The 22,203-nt window shown below is 37.9% G+C and overlaps 1 protein-coding gene across 1 annotated transcript in view; it reads left to right on the forward strand.

The window, feature by feature from the left end:
- Positions 1-3,268: 3,268 nt before the first annotated feature.
- LOC108665876 (nuclear hormone receptor FTZ-F1) overlaps positions 3,269-22,203 on the forward strand; it is a 65,990-nt gene continuing 47,055 nt past the window's right edge. Inside the window, exon 1 of the mRNA XM_018152684.2 lies at positions 3,269-4,423. Within this exon, the coding sequence (XP_018008173.1) occupies positions 3,403-4,423 (1,021 nt within the window). The 5' untranslated portion in view covers positions 3,269-3,402. The remainder of the gene's footprint in view (positions 4,424-22,203) is intronic.

Raw genomic sequence — 22,203 nt, forward strand, 5'->3', positions numbered from 1 at the left:
ACTAGGTCTTGGCCATCTAGTGGGAAAATATTGAGATCCAAAGAGAGACAATGCACACTACCCAGTGAGATCATCGAAAAAAGTGTCAAATTTGACAGTTGACCTTGCTCTACCAAATAGTGAATAACTGTTTTTATAGGAAGAATATTATGGTTTGAGACTTTTAAATACGTCTGTGAATACATTAGGAATCCTTTATGTATACTTGTATTCGCTGATTTCAAGTCGTAAATAAATTAATAGATGATTAAGTTAAGAAACGGATTTAGACACATGAAAACTAATTCCGACACAACTTGAATTGGACACACACAGATCGTTCCAACTTCCAAGGCCTAAACTTTGTACAAAAATTGAAATTTGCTTAATTAAAAGCCTAATAGTTGTTAATTAAAACGTAATTAAGTAGTGTTCAATATTCGTTAGTGTTCTAATTCAAAGCCATGTTGTATCCCAATACAGCTCACACAGCAAACGGAATTCGAACACGTGTATGTCGGCATTACGTATCAGTTAAATTTGAAGCGCTGACGCAATACGACTCACCACGTGTCGAATATTGCCACACACAGTGACATTGTTTGTTTGTTGTTAACATTGACAACGAAAATTAGCCCACTTCTGATTGCTCTAGAGATCTGAAATTTGGCATGCAGGCTATTTTCGCCTAACAATTTCAGATACAATCATAAAAACTAGCAATTAGAGACCTAAATTAGCTTAATTGAGTAAAGTATATAGAAATAGTATATACATACTGTATATAGTATGACGTGCGGGCGCTGACGTTATAGACGAGCAGGCGCTTACGCTGCGTATCATTGATACGTACGTCAAGGCAAGTAAATTGGCTCGCAACAACGTTTTTCATGTGTAGCAACAAACTAAAAAGGAGAAAATAAAATACTTAAAAAAAAACTTTTTAAAAGACCACGTTTTTCTTGTGGACTAAAAAGTAGAAAATAAATTGTGGCTCGCTCCAAAAATTTGGGTCGGGCTGTACGTTCACCATCAAATTTCCAAAATTCGAGTGTCATGTGCTTTTCGCTTTAATCATAAATCTGCCCAACACACGTTTCTGGAGCGAGCCCCAATTTATTTTCTACTTTTTAGTCCACAAGAAAAACGTGGTCTTTTAAAAAGTTTTTTTTAAGTATTTTATTGCATGTTTCAATTCAAGTTTAATTTAGCTAGTAAGAAAATGGCATCATTTATAAGAAAAAAAGTGGTCTAAGTTACCCCATTTTACGGTATCTAATTTTTTTCTGATCAAATTTGCATAACTACAAACTGCCTCTAATCTATTACTACCAGATATTTCTCTAACATCAGAGTAAGCAAATTATTCTGCATATGCTGTCAATAATGCTGATTAGTGATTATAGTTACATGCATGAAAATATTATTTTTACTTACCTTGACTTTGAGTTGGAGAAAAGGAGAGGTACTCTAGTCTCTAACTCTGAGTGCTGCACTATGCAGTGCGAATGTGACACTGACAGACTCACAGACACAGAGACAGTGCCAGTGGCGACACAGCCGACACTGAGTCACTGACAGCGACACAACTGCTGTCTACTGATACAGTTCGGGATTCGGAATGGGGGTTTAGACAGTCCTTCAGGCTTCAGCAGTCAGCACTGCAAAAATAACATTAATCACTAATTTTGACCACACTCAACAGCTGGTTGCCACAAGTAAGTTCAAGTTCATTACTACTGAGGTCTGAGAGAGTTAAAGTTTTCTGTCTCTCATATCACTGTCAGAGACTTGTCTAGACGTCTCTTGCTTCAGTTCTGTTTCAACTCTCAAATCTCACAGACTCTCAAAATACCATTCCATTTGAATGATTAAATTTTGATTTCTCTGCCTTAATTAAAAAAACTATAATTTAATTGTTAACTAAATACTAATTATTCATTAAATAATTACTAATAATAGCATAATGAATTTAAATAAAAAAATTGATAAATTAAAATATGTAAATAAATTTATTATTTATTTTCCTATTAGCAACCTTGTAATAAGTTCGTGGCTTGTAAATAGTTCGTCATTACTCAGCGTAAATGGCTTTTCATTAAAAATTACCCGGCGACGCATCTTTAAAATGGCCGGCGACGCTTTGGGCTTAAAAATCCATATATTGCCGACGCTGCATCCACCCTCTGCATAGTGGCCTAGGCTATACCTACCTACCTACTGACTGTGACAGTACTGCGATTCTTTATATCATTGACAGTTTATCAGTATCATAGTATGACATCATGAAATTATCCACTATCCTACAGGCTACAAGTACAATGAAAGAATTCTCAGTCACTCATAAAATTCAAGCATTAGCTTTGAGCTCGTTTCGCCATTTAAGCATAAAGCCGTGGAGTTTTACAGAGGATGAAATGATTTCGTAGCATTGTTCAATTTTTACGATTCGGCGTCGCCGACTCCTATTCGGCCTCAAATCTCAATATAGTCAGTCATCTCAATTTATTGCCAAATTCCCAACCCCATGATGCACTTCCCGCTCCCGGGCCCTGTCAAAATCATACAGAACTAAACAACAGAAGGTGGCTCACGCCTCACGTCACTGACAGCGTCTTCGTCGTCGGCGGCCAACCCATCTCAGAACCATAAGCCTTTACTCAACGTTCTACAAGGCATAACAGAAATAACAAAGTAGATTTCAGTTGGGTACAAGTCGGTATGTAATTATTACAAAAAGCTAGGCTTGTCAATTGCACTCATATGATCACTTTACTCAAGGAAATATAAAACAATCAGCGCCTGTGGATTTTATTACTCCTGTGAGGCTGTGGGTACTGGGTAACAATGTTACCCACAGGAGTAGTTTTCTATGAATAACTCTAGGAGTAACTTACTGATTGTTAGTTGAAATGGATTCTAAAATTTTTATTATTCAACAAAAAGCGATGAAATATGACATTAAGATTGGATATATATGTATATATTTGAAAAGTGATTATCATCTTTTATAAATCAAATTTGCTATTACAATCATTTTTTAAATAAATGCAAACAGTGTTGCATGATCGCTCAAATAATCTTTCTTGGAAAGTTTTCAAATGAAAAATAATTCAAGATTTTTCTTGAAGATCGAAAATTCCAAATAATCATCTTCATATAATATACGAATGATACATACTTTTAAAATATTATTGCAAAGTGCTTCCACGGTGTGCAATTAAGATAGGGCAGTTTCTCTTCTGACTCTTCAGCTCCAGTGACGAGTGGTTTGTATTTGTGTGAGAAAGTGAAGGGTGGTGCGGTTGAGTTGCCCTAAAGACCTAGTTTTTACTTTCTACCTAACTTGGGGGCCTGCGCTCCCTCATGTCACTGAATTGTGCCGCAAGAGAAGACTCCTCGTGCTGTTGAAAGTGTTGTATCATGAGCGTTATACAGAAAGCCAAGGGAAGCAGGTATATTGAAGAGAAGGAGCCTAGCCGTGCTGCAACCTCGGCGACGCAAGTTGCTTCCACCACCAGAAGTAACGATGTTATGCTGCTACTCGGACCTCTCATGTCTGGCGGAACCAATTCACGTAAAGATATATCCATTACGTCAAACGATCATGTTAATGGCCATGAATATGCTCGGGAAATTAACGGTGTTTCGACTTTCCATTCATTGAGTTATTCGGATGAACCTCGCATTTCTGAACTAAAAAACGGTAACTGTTATACGCCTCGACATGGGATTGATACGAAGTACGAAACTAACAGTGTTCATAGTTCTCAAAGTGCAATCATTTATACGACAGAAAATGAAGTTTCTCGTCATTATCAATCTGAAGCTTCCACTAATAACATTGAAAAAGCTGATATATTGACCCACTCGTTGGTTACGGCAAATGCGCTAGACGATGATAACATGAACGCAAAAAATGATCCTGTTTTAGATCTGTCGACCCAAGAGTCTCATATATTTACTACTGACGGAATATCCATGAATCTTACTGACATGGTTGCTTTCGAGCTAAGCGCATCCGAGGACCATAATTCGAATCCTGACATAATGTCTGTTGTGACAACTCCAATTGCTGGACATGGACCAGACGCTTCCTTCAGTAATGTATCTGAAGATCACGTCTACTCCCCCATCATTGATCCCGTAGAAGCAGACAGAGTCTCTTTGTGTCATGAAGACTACTACCGTCATTCTCACGAACCTGCTTGTTGTACACCCTCTAGTTCTACGGCTCATTCCTCTCCTCTACCCATCCCTCTTCCCCGCGTTGCTAGCCGTGCTGAGTCTCTCACTCCTACCGACACTCCGGCTCATCGACAGACGGACTGCTCCTCATCCCTCCACCTCCGCACCCCTTCTCCACCCAGAGCCGCACCACCCCAGTCGCCTCTTAGTGACTCCTGCTCCCCACAACCTGCGGATGTGTCGCCAGATTCTCAAGGTATGGAAAAAATGTTCATTAAATTTTAGTTTTTGGCTACCGTTACGTGATGGTGAGTAATAAAACTCTCAATTTTTGGCGAGCTGTGAGACGGCAAGTAAGTGCTGATTTTAAGGAGTTCATCTAATAAACAAACGCACGAACTCGCTCTTCGGTAAGCGACCTGTTCATGATCAGGTGCACACGGCCACGCACAGAGCTGCTAAAGTTATCTCAATTGCTTATCTCTGACATCTCTATTCAATGCTTACCGGTTCATCTATGTAAGAAAACATGCAGCTTATCAACTATGCTTATTGTGGCTAGCATTAATTGCGTTGTTAGTTGCATCGGCATTGCTGCGTTGCTAGAGCGAAGTCGCGCCTGATGTTTGAGACGAATGGTTACAGGTGAAGCACGCAACTTCGACATTTTGCTTACAAATATATGCCTTGTAATGACTCGGACTTACAATTATTCATTCCCGTCATGATGACTGTGCAAGTCTTCTATTTGTGCTTTTTTATTATGATTGTTTTTCTATTTGTTTTGTCAGGAAATTTTAGTTCGCTAGAGACATGTGCCACATTTCTCGACCCACTGCTCTAGTACACTTGACCCACATATCGTGCCAGCTTGTGGCGCATTTGGCAACATTGCAAAGAGCTGCCAAATGTTTCCATACTACTAAGCTCAGCAACATTTTCTGCTACTATCCCAATAAATTTCATTTTGATAAGGAACAGCTAATTTTTGTTGTTGTACTTGGAGTAAATGAATGATATATATTTTTTTATCATTCCTTTTTTGCGTTCTAATATAATATTGCATGTCGAATTATTCTCAATCATTACTTGTTTTGAAGTTCTTCGTTCAACGAACGAAAACTTTTGGAACTTGATTATTGGCAACAGCACAAGGGCCAAATCATTATCATTCCTTTTCATTGAAGAAGACAATGAATTTATACATGACACTTTGCACTGCCGAGCAGAGATAGTGAGATACTGACTAGGGCGAACAATGCAATTAAATGATGGCCTATCCAGAGATTCTAATTTGAGTGCTTAGATTCAGGTCACATTATCACGGGATGAGCGAATTCATTCGAGTATAAATGCCAACGTTTCTTCAGGTTGCAAAGATCGATACTGAGTAGCAGGAATTGCATTTTTTGTGTTCAATTTTTAGCACATTTTCTCATTTATGAATAAAATCCACTATTGTGATCGCCATGTCCGTCCGTCTGTTCGTCCGTCTGTCCGTCCGTCCGTGACTTCACGTTTTCGTCGACGAGATAATGCGCTCTCTGTCACTCACTGCAGTGAGTAGGTATATTGAGTTATATTTTTTATGTTAATTGTAACTGAGCGTTCCCGTGCTCAAGACACGAACAAAACTATTTGATCTCTTCGATTCTAATTAAACGAGCAAATTACTACTGGTTGTATTGCGCGGAACTTATTTCTCTCCAGCTTTTGAGTAGTATTGTTATTGAGGTAGGTAATCAAGTAGCATCTCTTAAAAATTTTTGAATACAGGATAAGCAAACATTGTTCGGAAGCTGGCTTACCCAACTCCGTGCCACTTTATATTATGTATTCAAACATCAATTCTATTAGATTAATTTCTTCTTCTATTGTGTTTCTGTGGTATAAATATAGTTGGTTACAATGCAATACTATTTATCGCGTGGCCTTGATGCATATATTACTTGGTAAGGATGGCATGTACTCGCAATATGCAATATCAAACACAATAAATTAATGGTGTGACTATGTATATCTCGTGGGACATGTGATAGGAATGCGCGTCGACAACGTGGATTATGGGCAACTATTGCTCTCTTGTGCACATAAGTCGTAGTAAACGACTAGATTGTCAAGCTTAAACGCAAGTGACGATTTTGACGAATTTTGTATGCCTAGTTGCTGCTAATTGATATTGTGAATTAATTGTGCAGTGGAGAGTTGCGTGCAAGCAGGGGCAAGTTGGTATCAATGAATCGTATCATTGGCCTCATATTAGCCTTGCTTATAATTATTTGAATGGAGAAGTAAAATTTACGTTTTTTTCACTGTTACGTGCTCATATTTAGTTATTTTTACTATTGAGTATTTTAGATATCAACGCACGATTTTTTTCACTGTCACGAGCTCATATTTAGTTATTTTTATCATTTAGTATTTTAGATACGTATAAACCTTCCTCAGTAGAATATAGAAAAATAACTTTTCATGTTTTCGTTATTTTACGTGATTTATGAAATCCGAGTTGCTCAAGATAATGGAATTTTTGATTTATAAAGAACGAAAAAATAAAATATAGATTAGGAAAACTTTTAACGTTGTGAATGTGGCATCAACGCTTCGATTGATTTTAATTAGGTAGGTATAGACTATTAGGCATTAAATAATTCATATTGCCCGCATACGTTGCGTATTATATTGCGTGGGAATCGCGTAACTACCGCGTATTACGTACGCCGCTTCCCACCGCCCACGTCTGTTCAGTAACAGCCAGAAAACAATTCTCCGCCAGGAACTAAAGAACTGTAATACAATACAATTCTCAACTGCCAGCGGCGAGAAAAATTTCAACAATTTCTATAGGGAAATGGAACTTGATTGCTAGAAATAAGTTGGCGGGTTTAGACTTCCGGCGGCGCGGGAACAGCGTGGGCGCGTGAGAGCTCCTGCTGAGATCGCGGTGTTTAAAGGTCAAGGTGGAGGGGCCGGCGACGCTCTTGCTTGTTCTCGCCACCATCCCGGACCTGAGCTTGCTCATTGCTGCTAGTTCTGCACCTATTCTGGAATATCTGAAATATTGGTCTTTTGGAAATGCTGTTTCAGCTTTTTGAGCTTGCTCATTGCTGCTAGTTCTGTCCCTATTCTGGAATATCCGAGATATTGGTCTTTTGAAAATGCTATATTCATCTTTTTGAGCTTGCACATTGCTGCTAGTTCTGTCCCTATTCTGGGATATCCGAAATATTGGTCTTTTGGAAATGCTATTTTCAGCTTTTTGAGCTTGCTCATTGCTGCTAGTTCTGTCCGTATTCTGGAATATCCGGAATATTTTCTTTTGAAAATGCTATTTTCAGCTTTTTACGCTATTTTCTGGGTCTTGTTTTGTTTTCTAAGTCTAGTCATGTCTAACTTTCATAATTGTTCTTGTATATATTTTTAATTGATTAGGTATAGGTATAATCAAATAAATCTAATTATGGTTGTGGCTCATACTTGTTTATTCAGTCGATTAGGCGCAGCATCAGTTTCTTAAGTTCATTAGTTTATTCATTAAATTCATTCATGAAATCGTACCTGCAAGACTTACTGTTTCTTGTTATTTGGTATAAATAGAAAAAAATCATTTATCTGTTTGCCCCTGGTCATGATTTATAGTCTAGGAAATTACGTATTGCGTATTTGCCTTCTTCGTTTTCAGAAACAAATATCGCTCAGATCTTGAAAAAGACCTAAAAATGTAATTTTGATGCAAAGTTCCTTATCGTCAAAACTTCGGTCGGTAAAATTTTGAAGATATCAAAATTGATCGGCACGTAAACGCTCGTGATCGCCAATTAAATAGCGAGCTAGTTGAACAATTAATGCCTCGGGTAACTAAATTAAACTCTATATGCCAGGCACTTAGATCCCCGGTTATAACTCAGTGTCTCCATGTGTCTATTAGGCTCATTGCCCAACAGTTGGCGTTTTTATTCGTCTTGCCTCTAGCAACGTCTAGTCTGTGCGTCTGGTTCCATGACGTCTTATAGGTGCGTTAGTAACTAGTCACAGGTTGATACCTCACTGCACGGTACGTAGCGTCCGCTGTCGAAACGATCTTGTCGAATAATATAGCATCGAAATTATCTTTTCTTCCTGGAAATTTGTATTTCGGAAAATTAGTTATAAGTGCGATTGTATTGCATGGAATTAAGCATGAGCAAAATGAGAAATTCCTATTAAAACTCGTAACTAAAACTCGTAGTAACTAACTCAATTATTTTAATGTTGTATGATTGCTCTCACGAAGACTGAAGTCTTATGAACCCCCGAGCCCGAGTGATAGCATTGCAAGACAGACATGAAAAATACTAACTTTGCAAACAGCAAGTTAACTCTTTGCATTGATACTCCAAAGATTGAGCCGGTGTAGCTTGGATGAATCGCCGCTTAACCTGTGAAGCACTTGCTCCGAATTGAGAATATTTTGCAAGGCTGCCATTTCGATTTACTAAAACCGTAACGTCATAAAACGTTCATAACCATAGTGTATGTTGTACATTAAAATTTGTTTGCAAGTATTGAGGTAGGCAAAGGTATGTATGTATATTAGCTCATATAGAACACAGAATGCAGACGGGTGCATGCATGGTTTGCTGCTGGCTTTCTGCCGCGGCCAAGGGGTATTGTCGATGTTGAGCTATAATTGGTGCTCATTCTCTATTTGAGTTGAGTTGACTGACACCGCTTGCAAAGTAGGTATATCTGAGCACATTAACCGCTCATAGAACTTTTCTAAATTAACCGCTCATAGAAGTTTTATAACAAATCAAAACGCAGACATTTCTAGTAGAGAATAAATCTATGAGAGGTCTACGAGTTGACTGGCTGTTCGTGTTAATATGTGTCCATCACGCAGCGTTGAAGTGCTGCAATATCTGTGTGTGCGCAACTGACTGTGTGCAGCGGCTGCGCGGCATGCAGAGTAGAAATGTATATGTACGTTATGTTCCAGCATACTGTGTGTTATGTACGTGTTAGTACGTACATGTGTCTGCATACTGTCTGTTAGCTACATGTATGTATTGTACATATGTTCATGCTGCACGCCTGTGCGCTGTGACTGCTGTAGTCTGCAGTTAGGAAGCGTGCTCCACTCAAGGTTATGCTGCAGCCGCCAGTGCGATGCGTGGCGCCGTTGCTATCATCTACGCAGGTATACGCATATCTTATCCAGTTGATATTCTATGACAGACGTGGCTCTGAACAAATCAAATTAACCGCCAAACTTGCCCAATAGGGCGCGGTTCTTGTTGAAAAACCGAGTGCTCAAACGAAATGAGATTTTGCAATGTTCTTGTGCGTGTTTTTTTTTTCTACTCCATGGAATTGGAATAATACAAATGGAAGCTCGCTTGCCATTGTTATGTATTATTTTCACTGTTTGATCAATTTTGAATTGACAGATGTTTGTTCGTAATTATTCCTATGATTATTATTATTATTATTATGCAAATTACTAGTGTTTACTGTTTTCATTTTATTCCTGTTGTTTCCTTTGTATTAGAGCGGCTTAAAAAGCAATCCAAATTGCACATGTTTCTGTTCGAGCTACTCTTATTCATAGCTCTGCCATCCACATTCCTGGTCCATCTATTTTAAGGTTGATTCATTTTACACGATTTCCAACACTGCCTATTGCGCGCGTCAGTGTGATTAACATTTTTGAACTACAAGCAATTCTGATGGCTGTCGTAATTTCGGTATATATATAACATGAATAGTAATAAAAACACAACTTATTCTTTGCAAGAAAAAGGATATGCAATTCTGATGTAAAACAGTTTTTTATGCCTATTCTACTACGGGATTTGCTAATTTAATGAAATTTGGTAAAGCTATTATAATAAAGCCGCTAAAAATTAATTAGGGGCGTAATTAGTTCGTATTCTGAGTTGCAGGGTCTAAGGTCAGGTTCCAGAACACGGCCTCGATTTATTAATTGTAATTAGCATCTTGTTGAAGCACGAGAATGAAAATTTTATAACAATAAAAAATTTCTAGAAGTATTACTCTCATCATGTAGATCATGCGCCTGTACTCGACATATTCTCGAAGATACTTTTCAAATCCGACAACAGTAGCTGCTTCAGTGCTTAATCAATTTATGGAATTCTGCTGTATTGTACTAATGCATTAAACTTCAATATACGTCAAAAAGCGTCATGTTAACTCTCTCTGCTTTCCATTTGTTTTCTTTTTATTCATATATTCAAGAAAATGTAGTTATTTTACAGTTTTTTAACAGAGAAAGGTTTTAATGGTTGATCTGAATTGTTAGAGGATTAACTCTACTTCTAAAGTTTCCGAGTGCAAGTTTATGTTGGTATCCCGTTCATTTTTGTGCCTGGAAATCAGTTTTCTACGCTTGCTAATGAATCGGTTTTTGGAATAACTGCTGTATTTCCGTACGTTATTGATGTAATATTTCTACGCAAATACTTACATGAATGTTTATATTTAATAATAAATGTACAACTGAAATTTCATTGCCAAAGAAATTTTCCTTGTTAGGAAATGTGGAACGACTCACGTTATTTGATACACCTCGTCTGCAATACCGCGTTCCCGGAAACTGCTTCGTTCGTGGCGTTTAACTCGAATTTACGACTGAACGTGACGATGACAATCTTTACGACGTCCCTCATTTGAATTTTGAATAGTGAGTTCTTTAAGTATCGTCTCTGCGTACGATCCTTTGACTTTACCATTCTGTTCGTGTCACGAATCCTGCTCTCAAAATAGACTGCTTTATCAAGCTTTTTATGGATGGTACTGAAGCAAATATGGTCTGGCGACGTCCGTGTGCATGTTGATCGTAATTTGTTTTCATTGTTCTTCATTTATTACATTAGCAACTTGTCAAAGAATTAAAGCACGTACAGGAATTGCAAATTTGTATGAGCTGTCACACATTGGTATAATTTCCTGCCTGTCCAATTCAGGTGACATCGAACACGAACTGTCCTAAGTTGCGCTCTACAATGGCAATGAACTCGGATGGATGGTAAACTTCACTGGATGCTTTGCTTGCTCTTTCTTATATGTCGGGATTTATTTCGCACACCGGATTTTTTCATAAGTTAAGTTATTGTGATTAGTGAGAAACCTTTGAGATATGTTCACTGAAGTTCTCTTTAGTTGATGTCGTACTCAATCCTTAGTTATAATGTCTTCTCTCCATATCGTGCTTTTTCCTCGTTCTGTTTGAAGGTTATCAGTGCAAGGGAGTCCCAACAATCGAATCTCAAGAATTTGCCAGAGCAGGCATTATTGGACGAAATAATGTACGTACTTTATTCTGCGATAATGATTAGTGTGATATAATTGCATGATTTTCTGCATATGAGCTTGTATTTTTTTACTAAGTCAGTGGTGGTCTCTTGGCTTGAGCGTGAGACAGTGGATGCCGCTCCTCGCCCGCTGGGGCAGGCAGCTGGGCCCCTCATCAAAATCGTGCCCAAAAGGTCAGCTTGCTGGATCGTTTTTTTTCGTGGCATGTAAAGTACTTTGTGGTCATCTAATCTTAGCTATGAGCAGCGGGACAAAGTGGAAAATATTTGTGAAAATCATTTCTTCATTAAAAATGGTATTCTATTTGTAAGAGCAGGAAATTCTTAAAGCGTCAGAGTTCACTATAGGTTTGTGTTGTTCGATCGTGTCATTAGTTGCACCTTCGCTTAGCATTTGCTGTAAAGGCGAGGCAGATTTTGTGTTCCGGTTCTGGAGGCTCGTGCTGCCTCATGAACAGCCTATACCACTCGTCACTACCTCTTCTGGCCTCTATTTAAGCCCCTCTGTCTTTAGGAGATTATAGGATGATCTGTTCCGGTGCAATACCAGAAATTTGGAGGTGGAAATTTGGAAAGAACTGAAATAGACGTAAATGATTTATACCGTTATACGTGTGACGTTCTAGTTCATGGTTCAATGCTTCACTCGAATAACAGCATGCATTCAGTGACTAATACTGATCACTGAAGACCTTTACGATCGAAAGCCGGAATCATAAAATTCTTCCGATAATTTCCATGATGTTATGTTTCTTGTCATACATCATTTCACCAATTTAGGACTCAGTGTGGTTCATTTTGAAATAATTATGCATCCGACACGCTCATATTGTGAAGTGAACTGTAGATATTAAACCATGCACGTTCCACGAACAGTTAATTCGTTAGACGTTACCTTACACTCTACACGAATTTTATTACACTCCACATAATGTTTCAATGGTAGCTTGTTGTACATGCCTCTACGCATATCCTGAAGGAGACATATCTTCGGCCGGTCTATTTTAATTACAGAAGCGAATTTTAAAAGGGTCTAGATGAGTGTCTAGTAACCGGAATTTTCCAGTCCCTCATCATTAATTCTTCATTAACCATATCCGACAACCCCAGACTGAATTTTTGATTTACGCGTATCAGATGAATGGCGATGATATATTAATTTGTGAATACCCATTGTGATGCAAATTTTGGTCAACCTCTGAGAGGAAACTGTACTTTTACCTGAAATCATTTGTCAAACAGTTTTATTTTGTATTACGAAAATGACAGCAGGTAACGCATGGCGTTCATGAACGTTAGCGGGACCACGGATACATGAAAGTGTGTGGTGTGTGTGTAGAATGATAGTAATATTTTTGTGTAAGTTTGCAATTAAATTTTAAATCTGACTGTGAGCACAGTTCTAGGAATGTTTAAATTATCCGAGTTAATGTATTATGCGTGTCAGTTAATATTCAGGAATGTGGGTCAAGATGCAGATCAGTTTCCCCCGCTTGAAGGCTGTCGGAAGGAAACGGGCATCTCTTTAAGCAGGGCAACGCGATGTGATTGTATCGTTCAACGCAGCGTTTGCGCTCGCATTGACCACGTGCTGCGGCCACCACGAGCTCTGTTCAAATTGCAGTACGATGACTTGCTTTACTTTTATGTATGTATTTATTTATTGTAGTTTTTATCCGTTCCCTTCATTTTATGCGCTTATAAATTCAGCTGTACTTCATCAGTATCTTGGTTTGGGAAATCTGATCGATTAATCCTGCTTTACATAATCATTTCAGTACTTTGCAATGTCATTAGATTCGCGTAGTAGTAGGCGTTGTGACCTACTTCTGCTCTCTACAACACATAGCTTGGCTCTCTTTGGCCCTGACTCTCTTTTTCGTTCTACTGGCTTTGTCCTAGTTTGGTGCAAGCTCTTCTCATTTTTATCGATCTACCGCTAATCCTTTTTCCGACACGAAGAAATGCTAACTCATTTTGGAAAGCTTCCCGACTTGCATCAGTATTTTTTCTGCACTTTATTTCTTACGTGAAAGTTTTTCGTGAATCCAGTAAAGAAAAAATGTTATTTCTTCGTAAGCCAAACCAAGTTATTTAGTCCAAAGTTTGCCTAAAACCTTTGAATTATTTGTCATTGTTGGACCATATGTAAAAGCCCCTTGTTCAATAAGCAACATATATGAAAATAGGGCGTTTTTTATCCCAATATATCCGTGTGGCAGAATGGAAATTATAAACCTGGTAGACTTTCTGGCGTGTAAATCTACGGTTTTCGTTTAAAACGTCAAAACTCGTACACCCTCCGCGAAGTCATTGCTGTCTTGTTTACGTGTAATGGATACTGTGTTTAGTCGACTTGCGGACGAACTCTTCGTGATTTTAACAAGTTTAGATTATGCTATTTTCCTGGCATATGATCTGGGGCCATACTTTCAAAACTCGCTAAGTGAACGTAAGTACTTACGCTCTATTTTCTTGTCTAAGATTGGTGGATTTTGCTTGAAAGGCCGTCAATGATTGGCTAATGAACTTACGATATTTTATCTTTTTTTTTTGGAAGTATGGCCTCTGGTCTGCGTCAAACTAAGGGGCGGAGTGGGAGAGATGATGGGGAAGAGAGACTAAAACAGATGAAAAGAGAGGGAGACGGAGAGTTACGGAAAGCGGGAAAGTGAGTGAGGGAAAAAGAGTGGCAGTGACAAGTGGGAGAGAGGGGGAGTGTGCGTGAGAGGGAGAATGGGAGAGGGATGGGAGAGCCTGTAGTAGTGAGTGTACATACATAGCTGCGCCTCACTGACCTAATAATGTCGCTACCGCTGCTGTTTTCAAGGTCTCCGCTCTTGTTTCTCCACTGCTATCGCTCTTTATCTCTGCTTACTATTATACTTCTTCTGACCTGTTTGTATACATAGCGGTGTCTGGTTTTGGATAGATATTTTTTATCAATACCTTGCGTCTTACATGCTTTTCATGCTTCTTAAGTTTTGATTTTTTTTTGTTCGTTATAAGTCGAAAGTTGATAAAAACTTTATTTCGACATAATACTCGATCAGCCAATAAAGAATCTTTCTTGTTCTTTTAGATTCTACGAACTGATGATGGAGCTGGACTCCGAAACGTTTTCTATAAAGATATGAATTTTTGTGGTACATTCTTTGCTTTTCAATTTTTAGGTATCTTTCTTGTTGTGTTGTGTCGTTATAAACTGATTGCTTATGAAGACATTAAGAATATATATTTTGTACTTGGCTGGCTAACTATTTCATCACACTACTAGCCACGCCGGTTGTTTACATGGTCAGTCATATTAGAAGTGAGAGTTAGCGGCACAACCAGGCTACATGTAGCCTTATTTTACGATAAATATTTTCTGCATTAAATTTATAAGAAGATCTTGTTATTCAATAATATTTAGAATTAATTGTATTGCTAATCTTGCTATTTCTACTTTAAAAATTGAATGGGATGTAAAATCCTCGTCCAGAGCCGAGTTCTCTATTTATGTATATACTTACATTTGTCTCGGTGCCGTGGAGAGACCAGCTGCAGTGACGTTCACCCGCCAATCAATAACTCCGAGAATGTATGTCGAAATTTGCATCGTAATGAATTGAGTTATGCTTGTGGAGTTCGTTTCTGTTAGCGAGAACTGAGATCGCCGTTCTTACTTTGTATGGAGACTTTATGCACCATGAGTTCACTATATATTGTCAATACTGCATACATCTTAGAATCATAATTTGTTATCGCTTGACTGATCGAATGAAATGAATAGTGATAGCCGTATTTATATAAACTTTCCACTTTTTGAAATCCTTCGAAAATGCTACACTGTAGCACTTCGCGGTGAATCATTGTTAATAACTTTTAGCGTAGAGAAAAGAATGGGCGAACACACCTACGGATTTTAGCACGAATATAACGTACTGTCTAGATTCTAGAACGTTTGCGTGGTATCATGTTTAAATGATAACCGCAGGTTTGATAGTTCTTGTTTTATTTCGTTGTACTGTAACTTTAGCATGCGAATAATAATCGCTAATAATGATTTTGACCAGCGAATTATCGTTTGGTCCCTTCGCGATCTGTTCTATATCTGGAAAGGAACAGTCATTCAACTATTATTATTATTATTATTAATTTTTTTGCAAGCATGATGCATTCTGATTATGTCGGCAGGATTGTAAATACCATAGAGGATTTGCCGTGACGTCATAGCTTGTTCATCTCCTGACTGTAGTTGATGCAACGAGGACAAAGGATGGGGAGAGCTGGACACGCGTCCATTCTTACGAGCTATTCCAGTACACAAGGATGCACGGCGCTGCAGGATCTTTCTGTGGAGACCGAATTTTTCAACCTGCATGCGGCTGCTGGTGGCCATTTTTCTTTTATGGAATATCATATGAATATTGCAGTGATGAGAGCAAAATCCAGATACTTTCCAAGTCCCTGTAATAAATATGCTAAATGATGGCAAAGTTTTTGAAAGTAGTAAGTACGTTGGCCCTTGTTGAATACTTCACTTCTTTAGTTGGCGCTCGCTAAAAATGTTTCAGTAATAAATTTATATTTTGAGAAATTAATGCGATGCGCCACATAATACGAAAGAATAATGAAGTGATTAATATCGTTTCATGTAGCATGGTTGGTATCACTAGTTTGATCTCATCTCCTTTTGAGCATCTCACACCGAAGTAAATATCACAATTGAGGTCAAAACCTAATTTCATTGTCATCCATTTCAGCGCGCACGGCAAATCAAGCCCTATACTAAGGGGCTTAATGTTTCTTTTAGTACCTCTTATCCCCTCAGGTTTATACATAAATGTACGTTGTTTTCAGAAACATATCGAGCGCACGGCAATGACTACGTCTTAATAAGGACTCGTTACGCCACGATACGGTAGCGTCTTCGTGATCTAAATGTTCGTCATAAGTCGGTCAGTGGTGCCAAGTGCAGTAGGTCACCTAGAAAGATAGCGAGCGTCAGTCCCAACCTCTCCCTGCCTTCTCTGGTCAATACGGGCACACCGCCCCACCCTACCCACCAACATGCCTATATTTACGTACACTCATCTAAATCTGTCATGTGTATGATGGGTTTTGTACATTATTACCTTGGTTTTTATTATATTCACATTTCGTTTCAAAGAGATATTGTTGGTAACGCAATGTGCCCGATCTCGCTTAGTCTCGGCTAAGTGCTACCGTTGGCCTTTCGAGTGCAGCATCACCATCACAATAAGCAGATATAGTTGGGTCAAGTATCGGAAATTAATTTTCTCTTTTTTTAATGTTACCGTTAAATCCGTACGATAGCCCGCAGATACTTGTATTATAAAAGTAATGTGAAACTTTGCTCCTTCGTGTTTAATAGCCGTATTATACCATCTTTATCAAGCAGTGATTCTACTTTGGTCACTCTTTGATTCTTTGATTCTCTTACTCTTTGATTCTTTTTAACTTTTGTCACTTATGGTAGTTATTGCTGTAGTCAACGTGTGAGTCAAAATGATTACTGCCGCTTTTATTATTCTTTCAATATTGTATGACATGAATTTCGTAATGGAAGTTTATCAATCATATCTATGTCAACCTATCTACCATATCTTACAAGCTCGTGCCTATTAAAAAAATGGCTGTGGCTTTGATCCTTGTTCTTAAGATTTATTCCTGTGTAATCTGAACGAATCATTTCACAACGCTACCGCAAATTGTTTTTTTCTTTCAGTGAACAATCAAAATGCATGTGCGTTATTCCATCATTTAAACGTCCATCAACTATCGTTGTTTGTTTTTCATGCTGCCCAACTGTCCTTATTTTAAAGTTAAAACTTATTTTATAATAATTTGTCCGATGACATCCAAAGATTGTAAAAAATAAACTCATTCGATGCGTATTCGAGGCTTGAAACGTAAAGCAAATCGAACGAGTTGTGTGAGATTATTGGTGTCACATCTCTAACGGGGCTAATCATCGATGGCACGCCAAGTGTCACTGGGCCAAATCCCAGTCGTAGGAATGGCAGCGTCCGGAATCAGGTCACAGCTTTCTGCCGTGCTTTCTTTTTGGTGTCACTTCCTAAATGTGATCTTGATCTTGCCCCAGTTAGCGCAGGGTTTACCCTGTAAACTTTCCCGCCCGCGCTCATTCTGAACTCTACTTTTACAGCTGTTCGTTTTGTGTTTGGTTTTCGTATATGCACTTTTGATACTGACGAATGTTTGAAGACTTTTATCCAACTCGTCAGATAGTTGTTGGCCATATTAATAGACCAGAAAAACAGCCTGACACACCATAACTTTCTCCTGCAATTCAATTTTTTTGGGTGGGCGGTATGTTCGCCTGCATTATTAGTCTATGCTTGATTTTTACCAAAAAATTTCTGTGCCTAATTACGTGTTAAGTACAGCTGCAATTGAACTTGGCTCGTTATTTGACCTGTTTTGTAACAATGTGTATGAGGTATTCATGCTAGATCAGGAATTTGATTTACAGATTATTATGTTTTTATAAGTCCGGTACTAAAATTTGTTATTTGCCTTTAGGTCTTCTTTCATTGACGAAGTTCATTGTAAGCTTGCTTTATTTTCAGTTAATTTCAAACCATCGTATAGTCACAGACTCACAGTTATGAGTTTTTTACCACTGGGTAACCGGTGACACAGCAACGAAATTTGTGATCATGAGCCTGCATGGATAACGAATCACAAAATTTGGCGTTCAAATACTTTTAAATTTCTCTAATTTAAATTCCTGGTTTAAAAATCTTGATAATTATGTTTTTTTGCTTAAAAATTTAGCCGATGTTACAACGTTTACATTTTTGGAGTATTAAAATTCTATCTGCAATTTAGCTTTATCACCCTTAATTCGAGCCCTGAAATCGCTGTCCATTTCACAAGCACAAGGATTTTTATGCGTTATTGACCAACTTACGAATACTAATGTATATGTAGCTGTGGGTAGAAGTTTTGTCGTCTAAAGGTTATGATCAATTCATTTCATTAGCTGCCAAAGAACTGTTCATAGAATAAAAGAAAAAGCGGATGAATTCATAATTAATTGGAAATTTCTAGAATATTTGATTTTTCCGAAGTATATTTAAGCGCAGATATTATAGGAAAAAGATGTTCTAGAAATTCTTTCATGTACCTTTTCTTTGCACTCCGGATGAAACGTGCATTCGTCTATAGAAAGCGAACGTGAATCTGTGTCGATTTCAATGAACTCTAACACTCGTTTGTCGAGCTTTCGCTCGCTTACCTGCATCAACTCTCGCTCTTAGTAGCTCAGCTTTCATTGTTCCATGCAGCCTGAATGTACGGCGGCAAAAGTGAAATTTCTCGAGCTCATGTCTCAGTTGCAGGACGAGTAACGCGCTGCACGTGAAAGTATCTCTTCCAAAGTATGTCAAGTTCATTGGCGGGTTGCCACTTTTCTCGATCGTCGTCACCGCACAATGCGCGTCACCACATACCGCCGGCAAGACAAAAGCGAAGTTTCACCGAATATATCGACGCCAGGAACTATTTACATTGCGACTCGGATTTTGTAGGAGACGAGCTACTGCTTGGTGACATTATTGCGTTGGAATTTAAAAATGAAATATTCATGATATTTGATTGAATATATGTAATGCGTTGTTGCAGCAAATACTCCTCTTCCGTTATTTCCCATTTCAAGTATGTTTCGTTCGTTTTACATGGTAATATTTTATTAATATGTAGCTGCAATTGGACGCTACCTATAGCATGACTCCGCATTTCCTGAAGAACAAGAAATATTTGCTTATTCTGAAATATTGTTGACGTTACTTCACGCTATACAACCTATACTAATTAGTAGACATTAAGTCCTTGCTGCAAACAAATATATTTGTTTATGTTAAGGCTCATAGATATTTTTCACTTACAAATTTATCTTTTCGCCGAAACCAAATGTTTTCCAATTGAAGCCTTGAAGCAAGCATCAAAAATCTTTTTCTTTGTATTATTTATCCAAAAACTCTACTAATAGTTTGATTGCATATCCATCCTAAACAAGTTGCGAACAAATATTATATTAGAATTTTCTGTCGTTTGATGTTTACCAATTGAGTTTTTAAAGGCCTTACAAGCAATGAACGCAACCATCGTGTGGCCGCCTTGAACCAGTCACTTCAGAACACCATTGGTCAATGTAAAGTATTCACTTTACGTAAGAAATCGACCTAACTATTGCAAAATAATTTTGTTACTTCGCTCCTCCAGTACTTTTAGAATCAATGGACTTATTTGTCTTCCTGCCTGCAATTGATTTATTTAGTTATCAACCTCTATTTCTACTACCGGTTTTGGACCATTGTATAAGAGTGCCTAAATTCCATTATTTATTTCTCTCTTACGATCAATCTCACTGCAGTAAATTAGAAATCATAAATGATAGTGATCAGGGAAGTCTATTTATTGCATTTACTTGACATGTGCATTATTCTCGTTGTAATCTTCTATGTATTGCATAGAGGACTCCATATCACTTGTGTCGCAGGGTTGCTCAACTCTAAGTCGTGTTGCAAACCTGTATGCCGAACATCATTCTTCACAATAGCTTTGCCACTTAATTCCTGGGAAACGGGTCACACTGCTCAATGTATTCATCCCTCAATGCTTCACTATCGTTCTAGAAGAATATATAACAGAGCTTATCTAGCATAATTTTATGTATTTTCGGAGCATTGTTCGTGTTCTTCTTCAGCATAATTGTTCTTACCTGAATAGCAACGATGACAGAAAATCTAAATTTGATTGAAACTACTTACTTGTCTTCAGAAGTTATTGATTCAAGTTCTAACTTTAGTACTACAGCATTTTGTTGGATTCATTACGTTCATAATTTGTATGAGATAGAATGATTCGTGTTATGAATAGGATTACGAGAAGGATTCGTTGAGTTTTTGCAGACGTACAGAGTTGAGTTTTAGTTTTGGTGCAAGCGCAGACATTGAAGTTCGATTGTTGGTTGCTCAACGCTGCCGTAGATAATCACCGGCTGCGACTTACGGAGTACAATGCGGTGGCTGTCGTGAACGCTTGCTGCTCGACGTATGTCTTTGTTGCAGCGCGATGACTTACTTACCTTAATATGGCGGTTTCTCAAGTGCTCCTTGTTCATGAACATGGTTTCATTAATATGCGTTATTGTTGTCATATTTGTGCACATTTATAAAGATTTAGTATTACGAACACTTGAGTAAAAGTAACGTTGATGTTTGAGAATATTCATCACTGCTTTTAATGAGTTTAAATGCATTTTGTATACTTCCGAATGTCATTAAAAGCGGTTTGAAAACAGAAACGTTCTCAGAGTGTTGTGTGAGTACTCTAAAAACGATGTAAGCCATAGTGTTAAATTTGTGTGTGATACATTTGGTCAGGTTGTAAATAATTTTGTGTGTAAATAATTCGTGTTGTCAACAAGAGAGTTGCACTGTCGCTCCCGTAGAGTTTGTAGTAATCAGTGCTTAACTTGTGGTAATCAAACGGCTTCTCATTACGACATTATCTGCATCACTATTTATGTTGTTCACTCAGTAAACATTTTGTAATATCATATTAATTTGCACCCAGCAGGCTTTCCTTTCTCATGAAGTTTTGATCCTATCGTCTGCTAGATTTTGAAAACTTGCCTAGGTTTGAGCAATATTAGGTCGTTAGTTAGTTAGCTCGGTGGTGGTTGTAGGCCAAGGTAAACTAGGAGGGTTTACTGTGAGCGGTATTTGTCGTAGAAACCTGACAAATTATTTCTTCTCTGAGCAGCGCCCAATTATATGGCCATCGCTCGAGGAGTTCCATGAATTATTGTGCACCTCGTTAATCTTTTTGCCGGGCCAAACTGGGTCAGAGTGACCCACAAAAGAGCGAGTGTTGCTGAGCCATGTTAGATGTTAGTTAATGATGCGGATTTAGTTTAGGTGCTGTCGTCATCCACTTGTTATCAGTTTAAGGATAGTTATCAATTGAATTTTTAATGAATGAAGAGTAAAAGCAAAGGTAGAAGCCAATTTATGGTTAATTATTAATTGAATTTTTAATAATTGTAAAATTAAATTAGAGAGAGCAACAAATTCATGAATGATTACTAGCAAAACATGTTAGATTTATAATATAAATGCAACTTAAAGATTGAAATTTATTTGTTTCATAATGAGTCGGATACATGATCATAGCTAGCACAATTGATAGGAAACTTTTTCACGATAGAAATATCGGTAGAATTCGTGAATTTTCTTTCCTTTGAAAGGCTAGGCCCGCAAAACTGTGTGCTGTGCACCTTTTATTATAGTGACTACATTCTTAGCGACCTAAAATAAATTAATTGTATTAATTCAACTAAAATCAAAATTAAGTCACATTCTATTTAATACGACAACAGAGGAAATAATTCTTAGACTTTGGTCCTCATTGAGACTTGCATGGCTGCGCACTTAGTAGCGCTAATGATATCTCTTTTACAAGTTACATTAGTTTTTTAGGAAGGAAGTGTACTCACTGGAATTTATCCTTGGCGAGCATTGCGGTTGATGTTTTAATGGTAGTAAATATGTACTGACGGAATTCTGTCGAATCTCGTCAGCAAATTCAACATTTATTTAACAGTGAGTTCTACCTTCATGCTAAAATTGTGACGCGTATGTTTATATAAAATAGCTCATTTGAATAGCTTCGATACAGAATT

Source organism: Hyalella azteca, unplaced genomic scaffold, assembly GCF_000764305.2.
Source record: "Hyalella azteca isolate HAZT.00-mixed unplaced genomic scaffold, Hazt_2.0.2 contig1302, whole genome shotgun sequence".
NCBI classification, from domain to species: Eukaryota; Metazoa; Arthropoda; class Malacostraca; order Amphipoda; family Hyalellidae; genus Hyalella; species Hyalella azteca.